The sequence below is a fragment of the Rhineura floridana genome, chromosome 1 (genome assembly GCF_030035675.1).
Source record: "Rhineura floridana isolate rRhiFlo1 chromosome 1, rRhiFlo1.hap2, whole genome shotgun sequence".
Taxonomy (NCBI): domain Eukaryota; kingdom Metazoa; phylum Chordata; class Lepidosauria; order Squamata; family Rhineuridae; genus Rhineura; species Rhineura floridana.
In genome coordinates, this window is record NC_084480.1 from 106,286,166 (window position 1) to 106,302,381 (window position 16,216).

The following is a 16,216-nucleotide window of genomic DNA, read 5'->3' on the forward strand; positions in this document are numbered from 1 at the left end:
GTTGCCATCTTTTGTCTACTCTGTCCCAGTTCTTGTTTCGTTATCTTAATCTCATCCATTATCTTCTGAAACATATCCAGAGGGGAAAACCCTTCCAGGGGTACATCCAGGGTCTCTGCCACTTCTTTGATTGTCATTCTTAAAGCCAAAGAAAAAACCTTTCAAATTTCCAATATAGCCACAATTCCCAAGCAAAGAGTAATTTGCTTCTTTTTCCAGCAACAAGGGAGTTAATATTCCAGGCCTGTTGACATCATCTGGCCAGCACAGTTCTTATCTCCCGCACGTCCAAGAATGCAAAACAAATTTGGTTCACAGCGCCAAACAATTAGTAACATACACGAACAGCAGATTTGTCTAAAGAAAGTAGTCCAAGAAAAAGTAGTCCCAGACATATATCAATCAAATAATCATCTAAATCAGATTTTCTCTTCGGGTAAGTTGCCCCTCATCCGTTTTAATCTTTATAGTTTCCAAATTCAGGCCTGCTTTTTGCCATAAAAAATAAGATAAGCTTTTTAAATTTTCTTTCCTCCTCCTTAATTCCTTGTATAAAAGAGAGAAGTGTAACTCACCCAGGTATCTTGATTGCTGATTCTTAAACAAATCTCTTTTACTGTAGTAATTTAAGCCAAATGATAAGATTAGACAGAAGAAAGCTCGCCCGTTGTGGATCGTTTAAAAGAAAAAACGTCTCGCTTTTTTTCAGCCCAGCTTGCTGGAAGTCCTAACTCCGTCCTCGGCTGCTAGGTATGCCTTCCTTTCCCAGGGAATTCCTGATCAATTCCAGCCACCGACAGCCCAACGAAGTTTCTGTGGATAATCTTCGGTTCACCCTTGCCTGGGAGAACATTTATACCAGTCAAAGTTCCCTTTTGACTGATTTTAAACTGAAAAAAGCTTCCTCTGAGACAGAGCTCATCTCAGAGGCAGCCACAGGCGGAGAAATCCTTCCGGGAAGTCCCTACTTTGCTGTATTGCATTTCAAAGCCTTTCCCAAAAGTTACTGCTAGTCATCTACTTTCCTCCAGTCTAGGGATGGGCTTTGTTGGCCGGTGTCAGTTTAAAAGAATTCTGTCAACCAAACAGGCCAGTATCAATTCACGTTCATTTTTTGTCTGCAAGCCTGCTTTTACTGATCCATATTTTCTTTCGCAAAAAATATTGATATTGATATTTTTAATTTTAAAGGAAATATTGATGTTTTGAAAAGAAATATAAAAAATGAAAGGAACATCAATAAAATTATTGTTCTTCATATCGATATTATAGAGGTGGATTTTTACTCCAGTGTCTCTTATTCCAGTCTCAGTCACAATGCTAATTGTTTTTATAGCTTGGGTCCATAAATTGTATGACATTCCAGTGAGGTAAAACACTGCAACTTTTTGATTAAATGAGGTACATAAAAAAAATAAACAAAACAAAAACAGACAAAACCAATTACAGTTATCTCCACACTTAGGGAGATTATGGCAATACTCAGCAGGGAGTATAGGATTATTGGATCTGGGCTCCCACACAGACAGAGGGAATGGGATTAACAGCATCTGGCTTTTTGGTTTCTAAGCACTCAGACCACCTCCAAGAGAATCAGCCTTGGCCTTGCTGCCTCTTACCTTCTTACAGGGCCACCAGTGAGTTTAGCCCATTGGATGGTGACACAATAGATCCTTCTTTGTGGTGGCATCCCATTTGTGAAATGTCCTCACTTTTGAGGACAGTTGCCTCCCTCGTGAAGATCTTTCTGGGGTTACCTTAAAACACACTTTTTCACTCAGGCATTTTGGGGAGGACGATAAGCTCAGTTACATATTTTTTGTTCACTGCCAATTTGGTTGAGTACTTTACTGAATTTTTGTTGTAGTGGTTATTTTCATTTACTCATATACCACCCTGGAATCCTTCAGGATGAAGGGAAGTATAAAAGTATGATAAATAATAACAACCTTTAAATGCTTCCTGCCAGTCAATATACTCAATTCCTGCTGCTTCTACAGTTCCCTTGCTACTGCCATCTCCCACAAGAAAAGGTAATAGACTTTGGGTTTGTCCACAATGGAGTTTGCTGTGTATTTAACAGCTGCTTGCATTCCCATTTAATTTGCATAGTTCACTTGATGTTACCCTCAAACACCACCAATCTTGACGCTTTCCCCCTGTAAATTTGGGTTTACCTAATACACAGGGATGATCTGATAAATTGGGTACAATCAGGCTCCAAACCACTCTACTTAAACTTGAAGACTATTTGTTTTGGTATTTTAGGGTGGGTGAATCAACTGTCACTTTCTGCTGCACCCCTTTCCATACACACTATTTCCTCTATGTTTTCATTTCTTTTCCTGCAGTGTTCGTAACTATTTCCTGAGTTCTCATGAACAGAGCCTATCCTTACTTTTTTTTTTACTTTTGATCCTTCAGATTTGCACAAAATCAGAAATCTACACAAGAAAAGCACATTAAACATTTCTGCACCAGATGTATTCTGGGTGTGCTCATGAATGGAGGAACATAGCCTTATGTATATATATTTTTCTTTTGATCCCTCAGATTTGCACAAAACCAGAAAACTACACAAGCAAATTTATAATTTGCTGACTGTGTTTTGTGTACTTCTTGGGCAGGGATTTTTTTTAAGAAACAAGGTACCTATATGCCTGTCTGCATGAACTAAGTACCTATTTGGTACTTCATTGGCATAATGGAATCAACAAATTAGAAGGTGGGAGAGCACACAAAAGGGAATGCCTACTGGTATGAATGGAAAAGATGGAAGTTGCTCCTCATATACAAATTCAAATATGTTAGGGTGTGGACTACTCCAGTCTAATTTGAATGGGGAAAATGTGGATTAATAGCTAAATAATGCTCAAATATGGACAAGGTCTTCAATACTTGCCAATGGAGCCAGTAAGACTCTTGGGCCACTACTGCACATTGCTATTTGGTGAACCTGCACCAATACAGCATCCCATAAACATACACAAATGAAGAAAAGGTGGAAAGAATATGACAGAACATACACCCATTAATTTTGTTACTTTGGGTGGGGACTAATGCCAGTGATAACACTAAAGTCACTTATAGCGAGATCTTACCAGGTAAATGGATATAGGATTGCAGTCTAAATTGCCAGGGAAATATTTCATTGATTCAGGTTAAAGCAATAGAAATACTGAAGTAATAATAATAATAATAATAAAATTTTATTTCTAAGCCGCCTATCTGGCCGAATTAACGGCCACTCTAGGCGGCGTACATAAAAGGATAGGATAAATACAATATAAAATACAACATATAAGCAAAAACATCAACTGTAATTAATCTAAAAACCACCCACAACTGCAACAAGATAGAAACTAGTCCGCCCCAAGAATCTTGTAAGCCCGTCTGAATAACCAGGTTTTCAAGGCTTGGCGGAAACTTGGCAGGGAGGGAGCACGGCGAAGATCATAGGGCAAGGAGTTCCAGAGGGTGGGGGCCACAATCGAGAATGCCCTCTCTCTGGTCCGCACCAGCCTAGCTGTTTTAACTGGTGGGACCGAGAGAAGGTCTTGTGAGGCTGATCTCGTCGGGCGGCATATTTGGTGATGCTGGAGGCGCTCCTTCAGATAAACTGGGCCGAAACCGTAAAGGGCTTTAAAGGTTAATACCAACACCTTGAATTGGGCCCGGTAAACAACTGGTAACCAGTGTAGGTCTTCTAACACCGGAGTGATGTGATCACGGCGACGGCTGTTCCTAATCAAACGTGCCGCCGCGTTCTGTACCAGCTGTAATTTCCAGACCGTTTTCAAGGGTAACCCAACGTAGAGCGCATTACAGTAGTCTAAGCGAGAGGAGACCAGGGCATGTACCACCCGGGGGAGCAGATGGACAGGAAGGTAGGGACGCAGCCTCTGTATTAGATGTAATTGATACCAAGCTGCCCGGCTCGCTGCCAAAATCTGAGCCTCCATGGACAGCTGGGAGTCAAGAATGACCCCGAGGCTGCGGACCTGGTCCTTCAGGGGCAGTCTTACTCCATTAAACACCAGGTCTATATCTCCTAACCTTCTCTTGTCTCCCACGAGCAGCACCTCGGTCTTGTCAGGGTTTAGTTTCAGCCTATTACCTCCCATCCATTCACTTACAGACTCCAGGCACTTGGAAATGGTATCCACAGCCAACTCTGGTGAGGATTTAAACGAGAGATAGAGCTGAGTGTCATCCGCATATTGGTGACACTGCAGCCCAAATCTCCTGATGATGGCACCCAGCGGCTTTACATAGATGTTAAATAGCATGGGGGAGAGGATAGAACCCTGTGGCACACCACAGCTGAGAGGCCAAGGGTCTGAAACCTCATCTCCCAATGCTACCCGTTGATGCCTGTCTGAGAGATAGGAACGGAACCACCATAAAACAATGCCCCCTATTCCCATTCCCTCTAGGCGATCTAACAAGATACCGTGGTCGACGGTATCGAAAGCCGCTGAGAGATCCAGGAGGACGAGGAATGCATGTTCTCCCCTATCCAACGCCCTCCTCAAATCATCCACCAGAGCGACCAAGGCTGTTTCAGTTCCATGTCCAGTCCTGAAGCCCGACTGGAATGGATCTAGATAATCTGCTTCATCCTGTTTCAGAATGCACATTTTTGTCAAAGCATACCATAAAGAACTGGGTTCTCCAGTCTTTCTAAGCAATTTCAAGTTATCCTATGTAACTACTTCTAGAAAGATCACAAGGAAAATAATATATCACAAGAACTATAACAATGCTGTATGGACAGAAATCCTTTTTCCTATTTTTCTTGATTGAAAATAAGTGTCCTATTATCAATATTCTAAGGCAAAATATAACTAATAAAATAATTAGCTACATTGAAACTGAAGCTAGTGCACACTGGTGGCCAAGAATAATGTCACATGTTATCCAAAACAAAAACAGTGGTTGTCAATTTCTTTTTTGTGAACACTTTATAACTACGTGAGCATCATCACTAAACTAGCTATTACAATTTTGCAAGTACTAACATTTTAAAGTGATCTGGAGAGTGACGTGGCAATACAGCTCCAAAATCTGCCTCAGGTAACCCTGTGTCCCTGCAAAAAAAAAGACAGTTTTCAGACTACAAGCAAAATCAAAAGAATTAAGTATGCCTGATACTATTAACAGTTTTATGATGAATTCAATTCCCACTTGAAGTATTCAAGTAGCAAATAACTGATCACTCAGTTAATTATTAAGGGACAAATGGAAGGTGCTCTTTTATTCTCAGTGTTTCCATGCTGCAATGAAATGCAGTTGCTTTTGACACAGCTGACATTGTTCTAGGGTTATTACACTACATTTCTGTAAATGGTCAGCACTGCTCTCTACTGGATGAAATGTGACAGACTGGTTCAAACTTAAATAAATTTTAACTTAGCAGTAGCTGAAGATCAACACTATTCTCATTCTGACAAATATCTCCAGTATAGAGTTGAACTTTCTGTCTCAACAGAACAAAGAGGCTTGGTACAACTTTAATTCTGTACTGGATTTATTAAAATGAATTTAATGGAGGGTGCCAGTTAATCTTTCTACCTTCTACCTATTATTTATTTGGTGAACTGCCACCTCTATCATAGACCTTGGAGCAGATGTAGGAACTATTATTAATGGCCTTCAGTATTTGGAGAACAAATGGTGCAAGATCTGAAGGGGAAAAAGGGAGGAAACAGAAATACATGAAGTCTTATATTCTGTAATGCAGTATTATTTGAATGTTGAACATGGATTCAAAAAGATTCAGAAATACCTGTCAGTAACACCTAACTCAAAAGCATCTTCATCCAACAGAGGCTTCCGAATCTCTAGTTCCTGATATTCTTTAATTCTGTAGGGTTGAGACAAATGGTCCTGAGATGTGGTTATCCATTTCTAAAAGGAAATTTATGGGGAAAAGCAAAAGGTTTAGAAACACACCATGTCAGCTTATTTTTACATGTAATGAACAATTATTTGTGCTTTTATGAGTTTTTTTTTAAGGTCCATTAATTTTTGTGGGTGGGAAGTGTTTATGTGGAAGGAGGCCCTGATCCTTCCCCGTTCCCTTTTACTTCCCCTGCCTCTACTGCTTCCCATAATGCTTCATCCCCACCCCACTGTATCCCAACCCACCCTCCCTCATGACTCCAGCTTTTTTGCCCCATCAAACTCACCACTACGACTTCTCCATTCTAGGAAGCATAAAGTATTGGACAGACTTCCAGAAGCAGGCTTAATCCTACCATTACTTTGCCTGCATCAGCAGTTTTATGCAAGGACAAGAAGGTACACAAGTTTCCTTCTATCTCTTGGTCTTATGTCCTTTGCCACTGCTGAGAGTGGAGTTTGCTTCCTAGAGATGCAGATAAGGAATGTGTCCACCAACCACAATTAAAAAACTGGTTCCAAATGTGCTGAAAATAAATAAAGCCTCTTCTGAGGAAATTCTGATTCAATGGGAGGCAAGGCAAATTTGATGCACTGCATATCATTCCTCCCTCATATTGATTCACTGACTTGTGGTTCTTTGACACAATTGAAGTATGAAAGATCAGAATGTAACAGAATGTTGGGAAATAGTTGTTACGTAGAAATACTTTAAAATGCTACCCACAAACCTCTTTTATTTTAATATGTAATGATAACATAGTGCATCTATATGTCCTCATGTTTTTTGTATGATGGTCTGACACCATCTACATAGTCAATACATACATTAATAATTTACTTACATTTAAATCAGCATTCATGTTTGTATCACCATCTTAACTGCTATGATAATGTAATGACCGTTTTGGAATTGATTTGGAATTAGCCTCAGAAAGTTAAGTAAGGAGCACATTCTGATTACTTAGATGGATCCCATTAATATCAAAAAGGAGCAAACTCCTCAGCACCCTTCTTTATGAATTATGGTAGCTTTGATGTTCCCAGCAGACCAGCCTCATCTACTCCTCACCTATCCCTCCTACTAGTATGCACTACATTTATAACACTTGGTTATTACTTGATGAATCAACACACAGCTGAATCATGTGTGAATTGTCTCCATTGAAAATAACTGTGTTTAGATTGACAACTAGTTATATGAAAGTTCTATCTCTGTAGTAGTTACTTTCTGATGGCTTTTTTACACATGCAAATGGTCATGGAATGATACATTCAGTGAATGATGATCATGCATCAAGTATGACAGGATAATCTGTTAAAATATACTGATGAGGAGGAAGAATATAAGAACATCTCTGAGTATATATAAATATCTCTAAATAAAAATGTTTTTATTATTAGAATGATCTTTCTCAAGGAGCACAACCACTCTGACCTTAGTAGGCTGAGGGATTGTGACTGGCCCAAGCCTACCCACCGAGTTTCATGGTCAAAAAGAGATTTGAACCCACATTTTCCTTGTTGAACTCCAATACACTCTCTACCCCAACATTTCAGTCAAAATCACTGTGTAACAGAAGCCTTTGCAACAAAGACTAAATGCTATAAGCATACTTTTCCATTGACTTCAAATATCTAGATGCAGACAGATCTCCTGTACATTTAACAGTTATGCAGAAGAGAGAACTTCAGTAGACACAGCTTGTTATATGATAGTACTGTAAGAATGAGAAAAGCTGTACCTCCCCAAATTTCCTTTTACATGAACACAATGCATCTTCCAGACAAAGCTGTATATTAAACATTACTCTATCCTTAACAAAAAAAAAAATTATGCTCTCATATGAGATAGAACAGTATTAAGATGTGTTCCTGAGGACAGTTTGGCCCTGCTGCTGCAGCTAACTTTGAAAAATGGAAATGGACTGCCTTCAAGTCGATCCTGACTTATGGTGACCCTATGAATAGGGTTTTCATGGTAAGCGGTATTCAGAGGGGGTTTACCATTGCCTCCCTCTGAGGCTAGTCCTCCCCAGCTGGCTAGGGTCTGCTCAGCTTGCCACAGCTGCACAAGCCAGCCCCTTCCTTGTCCGCAACTGCCAGCTGGGGGGCAAGTGGGCTCCTTGGGACTATGCAGCTTGCCCACGGCTACACGGGTGGCAGGGCATGTAACCCCTGAGCCACTCACTGTGGGGGTGATCTTTAGCTGGCCCTTGACACCCAGGAGACATGAGCGGGGATTTGAACTCACAGACTCTGGACTCCCAGTCAGGCTCTCTTCCCCACTGTGCTATACCAGCTGTTGCAGATAACTTTAGCCATAACTAATTCCTGCTGAAGAGTGACTAACTGGTCTCATTCCTTTCAACGGGACTTACAGTGCAATAATACATCCCACTGTGTTCAACAGGATGAAACTCTTTAGTCAGAATTAACTTCAAACATTTAGGTCCCAATGTTAAAAGAACAACATATTTTGAAATGGCCTTTAACCATTACCACCTAAACTCTACTAGAACTCTGGATTACCTTTTTAGTCCTATCATGCAGACATTTCCAGGCTTTCTTCTTAAAGCAAACACTCCACAGCTCTCCTTTTGTGGCTGAAAATAGCAATCAAGGCTAAATGTTGCACACAAGCCTAGTCATATTTCTTCCAAACCATAAAAGTACGCCAGCAATTTTCTGTCCAACTGAAACTGGCATTTATTCCAATTTCCTCTTCACCCAACCTAATGCAAGCTCTATTGGGTGCTTTTTATGTATCTACAGCACATTGCCGTATTCTAACCCAAGAGAAAACATGCTATAGGTGGAAAGCCCATTGAATATTTATAATAAATGTGTATGTTCACTGGTATATTTTCATATTTCTCTCAAGTTAAATAATATTTTAACAGAGGGATGTTTCTGGTCCAATAGGTCCTAGACCTAATTCCTATGAAATCTGTATTACACTATAACATGCTAACAATTTATTGTAGTTTTCATATTCTCAAAACTGAAAAAATGCTATATAATTAAAATAATTGGACTAAATGTTTAGTTCTGTAAATTATATACAGTATTAGCCTATTTAAATAATAAAATTTTTGCTGAAAATAATGCAAATTAGGGATGCCCATGCAAATTAGGGATGCCCATGCTATCTAGCTATGTGAGCTATCTGGATGGGAGCCGCAACTGAAGGATACAACTTGTTCAAAAAGAACAGAAGGAATAAAAAGAGAGGTGGAGTCGCACTATATGTTAAAAATATATATCCATGCACAGAAATACAGGAAGATGAGCTTGGTAGCTGCACCGAGAGTATCTGGATTAAAATTAATAGGGCAAGTAATAAAAGGAATGTGGTGCTTGGAGTCTACTACCGACCACCCAATCAAGGAGAAGACGAGAATGTAACTTTTGAAAAGCAAATTGGCAATGTTTCGAGGAGGCATGATGTAGCAGTAAGGGGGGACTTCAATTATCCAGATATCTGTTGGGAGACAAACTCTGCCAAACACAGCCCCTCCAAGAAATTTCTGACTTGTGTTGGAGTTAACTTTCTCCTACAGAAAGTGGAGGAAGCAACCAGAGGATCAGCTATCCTGGACTTGATTCTACCCAAAAGAGATGATTTGGTGGATGAAGTGGCAGTTACGGGAACCTTGATAGGCTGGAGCATTGGACTGAAAACAACAGAATGAAATTCAACAGGGATGAATGCAAAGTTCTACACTTAGGAAAAAGAAACCAAATGCACAGTTATAAGATGGGGGATACTTGGCTCAGCAATACGACATGCGAGAAGGATCTTGGAATTGTTGTTGATCACAAGCTGAATATGAGCCAACAGTGTGATGTGGCTGCAAAAAAGGCAAATGCTATATTAGGCTGCATTAACAGAAGTATCATTTCCAAATCACGTGAAGTATTAGTTTCCCTCTATTTGGCACTAGTTAGGCCTCATCTTTAATACTGCATCCAGTTCTGGTCTCCGCACTTCAAGAAGGATGCAGACAAACTGGAACAGGTTCAGAGGAGGGCAACAAGGATGATCAAGAGATTGGAAACAAAGTCCTATGAGGAGAGACTGAAAGAACTGGGCATGTTTAGCCTGGAGAAGACTGAGGGGAGATATGATAGCACTCTTCAAGTACATGAAAGGTTGTCACACACAGGAGGGCCAGGATCTCTTCTCGATTGTCCCAGAGTGCAGGACACGGAATAATGGGCTCAAGTTGCAGGAAGCCAGATTTCAACTGGACATCAGGAAAAACTTCCTAACTGTTAGAGCCATACGACAATGGAACCAATTACCTAGAGAGGTAGTGGGCTCTCCAACACTGGAGGCATTCAAGAGGCAGCTGGACAGCCATTTGTCGGGAATGCTTTGATTTGGATTCCTGCATTGCGCAGGGGGTCGGACTTGATGGCCTTATAGGACCCTTCCAACTCTACTATTCTAAAAGCACTAAAAACACTTCTAATCTGCTATGGCATTCTTGCAAGAAGAGTGGCGTATAAGGGGCATATGAATTATGATAATATTGTGGCCTTTTACAAGGTGATTACAATAGCCAGGTACCCCTTCATGAGTGCAATCCTATCCATGTCTACTCAGAAGTAAATTCCACTGAGATCATCTAAGGGGATATATGACAGCTATCTAAAATTACAATATGCAATTTACTACTATATACGCACTAGTGTAAACAGTAAAGAAGGGGAATATATATTACCTGTAAAAAAAACCCCTCACATATTGACTAACGGTTCTCTTAAATGCTAACTAGCAAATGCTGGCATAAGCTTTGCAGGGAAATTCAGGCAAGAACCTCATTTATCCCTTCATTAGCTTGGCTTGGCTTCCCATCCACTCCTGTATCCTGCAGAATCTTTGTGTCTTCATGTTCAAAACCCTACCCAGCTTTGGTCCTCCTAATCTCTCTGCATTTCTTTCCCAACATGTTCCTTCCTGTGATCTACTATCATCTAGTTCAGCGGCAGCCAACATGGTGCCCTCTCAAGGTTGTTGGACTCAACTCCCATCAGCCCCAGCCTGCAAGGCCAACAGTCAGGGATTATAGGAGTTGTAGTCCACAACATCTGAAAGGCACCACATTGTCTACACCTGATCTAGCTCTAGCACCCTCAGCCATCTAAAGGTCTTCTGCTCCCTGAAATGTCTCCATCTATTTTCTCTTGCTGCCCCTTATGCCAGGATCTACCTCTCAGGATGCCTCAGTATTACCACCTCCATTATGGAATTTACTTTGAGCAAATATGCAAAGAATTGGACTATTAGATTCCCCACCCCAATCAAATACTGCTCTCCATTCCACACTGCAACAGCAATCAGATTTTGAAACAGCTATGATATGGCATGGAAGTCAGTGGTTCTGAGAAAAAAGTCGTACGTTCCCATGTGGCTAGGGTGCAAGCCCCTTGCTGGTATAAACATTTAAGAGGTTATACTGCTACTGAAAATTATTTTAAAATAATTTCTAAAGTACTCTTTATGCTTAAATACAAGGAATAATATTGTGGCAGCTGATTAAAATGACACTCTAAATATGTTATAGGCTACACAATATATCTCCATGCTCAAAAATTAATGGATGTCAATACTGCATATCAAATTCAACTAAATGTATACAACTAAATGTATACACAGCATGAAAGTGATAGAAAGGTCACTTTCTTACCTCATCCTCGGTTCCAAGTCGCCAGTAGGTAGAGCGACATAAGTTTTTAGAGCCCAAAGAAATTTCATGTATGTCATAGTCCTTAGGTTCCGCCTCTCTGTTGTTGTACCTTTAAAGAATAAAAAGGGTACTAAGCAATATGGGCACCACCAAAGAGGTGCACACATCATAATGTACATACACTATGTAGGACTGGTCACATTGTGGGGAGCTACTTTCTGCTTTTTCAGGTTATTTGTTGAAGTGCTACAAAAAATGGAAAAACTGCTTTGACAAGGGACCATGCCAGGACATGTGCACAGAGAGTCATCTAAATGGAAAAATTAAAAATCAACACCCTCTCCAAAAAAAGTAACATTAGTACACAGTACTATATTCAAATTTTACACCTAATGGACTTTTAACTTCATTTTGGAAATATGCAGAATAGTCTAGCTACAGAAAAGCTAATGATGCAGCACCATAGCTAAAGCAACCAAAGTATATTATGTCTGTTGGTTTGGAAGAAGGAACAAAGTGAGTTTGGCAGGACTGTGAGAAAGGAATGCTTGCCTTGTCAGTAGAAAGCCAGGATTACGTAAGATCTTACCCAGATTAGTCAATAATGCCTTTTTCTTACCAGCGGTATACAAGAGTGGGTCTCCCATAGTATGCACAACTGGAACGCAAAGTCAGTGCTCCTTTGCGCTCCATCACATCTGGAGGACCTAATTCCATCTTCAAAAATTTACTTGACTGCCACAAAATCCCAAGCGCCTTGGTTCCTCAGCATCCACTATATTTGTAAACTTTTAGCATTTGGTCTCATGCAGCAGTGTACAGACATAGCCAGGTAAGTAGCAACTAATATACATGAGTTCGTTTTAATAGTAATAATGATGTAAACCTGTGCCCACCACCTCAACCCTTATACATAAATAACTAAAATACGAATAAAAGCACTCCCCCTCCCAAGCTTCCAATCCTTTCACTATCTAATAATTACAAATAACTAACGGAACGAGCAAAAGGCAAGAGCATTCGAACTTTAAGTCCCACACTAATCTCCATGGAAACCATAGACGACACAAAAAGAAAACTTCGGAATCACTCCGCCCCAGGACCGGAACTTCTTTCCTCCCGGGTTCCTCCTGCAAGTAGCCAGCTGGAAAGAGAAAGAAAAAGAATGCGCATGAACAATATCCAGCCTTAGACCATTGGCCGGAGAGAGCCTTTTTTAGGCCCTAATATATACAGCATTTCTGATTAAATTTAGGTTAACTCATTGGGTGCAGTAGGATTTCCTGCACATCCAAGTAAATAAGATGATGCTTTCACCTGTCTAGTTTTTGGAAGGCATCAGTAGTGCAGTGGCAAATTCAGGCACGCAGGATCCTTTCATAATAGTCATAGTCACAGCCACACACCCTCCCCCCTTTTTTTCTGCTGGGTTGAGAATGAGATCCGTGTTAATGCTTTCTTCCTTCCACAACAACAGACGTCCCTAGGAGCCAATCTGCATGAAAGGGTCTTCTCAGTGGCTGACTCACCTCCTTTCATTCTGATTAGTTCCAATCACCAAGAAAGAACAAGGGAGCATGTTAGAAGACTCTTCTCCCTTTCATGCTGATTGGCTAGTAAGCTGGAGACATAGGTACCCTGCTGGGACCCTGGTCCCAAAAAAGTCAAGGATCCAAGACTCCCTGAGACCCAGGACAACTACACCCTGGAAGAGATGTGTGTCAGGGATGGGAAAAGGCAGGTATATGGTGTCTGTTTGCCATATGATTCCTCCAGGTGCACTGTTCCCATGTACAATTATAGACACCTGCAGTGGGCTCAGGCCTGTCCCATACATTACCACAGTCATATAGACAATGCTAAGGAGTCTCTCTGCATCATGATCTTCATACAGATGTAATAGTTTCTGTATTGTTCACAACCCCCATTGCATGTCGGGATACACTGTTAGGGACTTGAACAGATTAATTACCCCTTCTTTTTCTCAACAAACACCTCAGTATTCCATATCTCCAGCTCATGAGTCTTTGTCAGGCTGAGTTCAAACAAGATTTTATATATTTGCACATGCAGAGACTCCCCTGAATATATACAAACTGCTACCTTGTTTCTGGGTGCCCCTATTTCACTTCCAAACTGATAGCAAACTTGGAGGATTCATTGCAGGAGTTGCCAACCTTTTTGGATCAGAGGGCATATTTCAAATTTTGAGAGAGTGCTGGGTGCACCAATCACAAAATGGCTGTCAAGGGGCATGGCTTAACACAAAATTAAGAGAGTAGCCATGGTGAAGTTTTCCCCATAATTTCCACACTAGAAAAGTCTTGACCTGTTTTAATTTCTTCCTGACATACAGCTGTTAAAGGCACAAGAACCCTGTTTTTCCCCAATGCCAACCATAAACCAAAGCCTAGGCTTCCGCCCTATACCCACTTACCTGGAAGTAAGCCACATTAAACACAAATAAGCTTATTTCTGACTGGGTAGGCATGTATACCATTGTACTATAGGTTTAATATACAGCGAATTATTAATAAGTCCTTGGTCTTTAGCTCCTGCAATGCAGGAGACATGCCTAAGCCTCTTTGCAAAGTTTTCATATTTTCCTTTTGGGGAGAGGGGGATTATTTAATATTCATCCACACTTATTGTGAAGTAGTATTTGCAGAAAATAATTTCTAGGCATTACCTGATCTCAGGTGAACCCAGCAGAGGAAAGTTTGCTGGGTTGCTAGGGGAAAGGGAAGGGGAATCCAATGACTAGGAAAAAAGACAGGAGCAAGAAAAGTGCACCGAAAGAGATGGCAAAACGGTAGGTCTTTAGGACCCCAGAGAATCCTATAGCCTGGTGTCCAAACAACTCACTTAGCAATCACAGCTCTGAGGTCACTTATTGGCTAATAACACCGGCAGGCAGGAGCAGACAGGCAGGTTCATTTCATATAAATCACTGAGAAGGGTATCTGCATGTTTTGCTCCATAACTTTCTTTCTAGGAGGGCTAGACACATACTTTCTTTTTTTAATGAACGCTCAGATTCTGGGCTACCTGCCAGGAATGTCACAGGAGGCCTTCATGGGTGCCATGATATATGATGTTTGTTTCATATGATGTATGATGTTTGATATATAAGGGTTGCTTTCTTTCTGTCACCTCACAACATTTTTATTCCAGCCTGTATTTATCTGGTTAAATCCTTTAAATAATAATAAAAATTCTGATGCCCTTTCTGTGTTTAGATCTTTCACAATGCAATCCTATCCATGGTTATTTGGAATTGTGTGTTCAATACACACAGGTGTATGTGCACAAGATTGCAGTTGGGCAGAGCAATCCTAGAATATTACACTAGGATCAGACACTTGCCCAGCTACTCCAACAACACAGTCACTATATCCAGTATGTGGTGCATAGCATTTTGTTGTATACTTGACTGAGCTCTGCTCTACAGATAAGCTAACGAGGCTGAAGGAAGGGCAAGAGCAAATTATTTGTGATGTTTTCATGGGGATGTCTCCAAAAGCACAAGAAGAGAGATCACAGATCATAATTACATCTTCAGAGTCTACACTGTCATAAAAATACCAAACTATTTGAAAGGCTCATCTCATTATCAAGGCTATCAACAAAACACTTCTGTACAGCATAGTAATCTGAAAATAAAATGTACAAAGAAAGTAAAGGAGCACTCAGGAAAATAGAGGTGCCTGAAAGATAACAGAGAAAATTAAATTAATTTAACAAAATTAAGAGCAAAAAGAAACTTTTCCCCAAAGAAAAAGAAACACCTCAGAAAAATCTTGATAGAATGAGCAAGGGAAAAGTGGAACAACAACAACAAAAATACACAGTGGCCACACTCACACATAACAAATGTGCATTAAAATGGCAAACTATCTCCCTGTATCACACATTTATCTCCTTAAGCTTTTGTAATTCTATTCAGATGGTTCAACTGTTTTTATCTTATTTTGTTTTGTTTGTGTTGTTGATATATAATAAAATAAAAATGACAAATGCCGTTCAGTGTAAAGTGATGCACATTGAGGCAAAAAATGCTAACCACCTATGGTGTCTGAATTAGCAGAAACTTACCAGGAAAGGGATACTTGTGTTGTGGGACTGAAAATAAAACTAATAAAATAAAAATAAAAGGATATTGTAGAGCTGGGAAAGATTCATAAAAGAGCAACAAAGTGATAATTGAATCATAGAATAGTATAGTTGGATGGGGGCTGTAAGGAAACCAAGTTAAAGCATACTAGACAGTTAGCTGTCCTGCTGCCTCTTCAATGCCTCCAATGTTAGGGAGCTCACCACCTCCCTAGGTAATTAATTTCATTGTTGTATCACTCTAACAGTCAAGAAATATTTCCTGATGTTCTGCTGAAATCTGGCTTCCTGTAACTTGAGCCCATTATTCCACGTCCTGCACTCGGATGATTGAGAAGAGATCCTGGCCCTCCTCTGTGTGGCAACCTTTCAAGTATTTGAAAAGTGCCATCATATCTCCCCTTAGACTTCTCTTCTAAAGGCTAAACATGCCCAGTTCTTTCAGTCTCTTCTCATAGGGCTTTGTTTCCAGTCCCCTGATCATCCACCATGGAGCTGCAATA

At 40.4% G+C, this 16,216-nt stretch overlaps 1 protein-coding gene across 10 annotated transcripts in view; it reads right to left on the bottom strand.

Annotated features, from left to right (window-relative positions):
* CFAP95 (cilia and flagella associated protein 95) overlaps positions 1-16,216 on the bottom strand; it is a 52,692-nt gene that overhangs the window by 25,751 nt on the left and 10,725 nt on the right. For 4 of the 10 annotated variants that reach the window (XR_009762868.1, XR_009762869.1, XR_009762867.1 and 1 more), the window contains exons 2-5: positions 12,597-12,744; positions 11,601-11,709; positions 5,789-5,910; positions 5,022-5,090 (exon numbers count right to left, since the gene is read on the bottom strand). Coding sequence is in view for 3 of the 10 variants with exons in the window: in XM_061628342.1 (XP_061484326.1) it covers positions 5,022-5,090; positions 5,789-5,910; positions 11,601-11,709; positions 12,597-12,744 (448 nt within the window). In the remaining 7 variants the exon portion in view is untranslated. The other 6 variants (XR_009762875.1, XM_061628356.1, XR_009762872.1 and 3 more) reach the window with 5 other exon arrangements.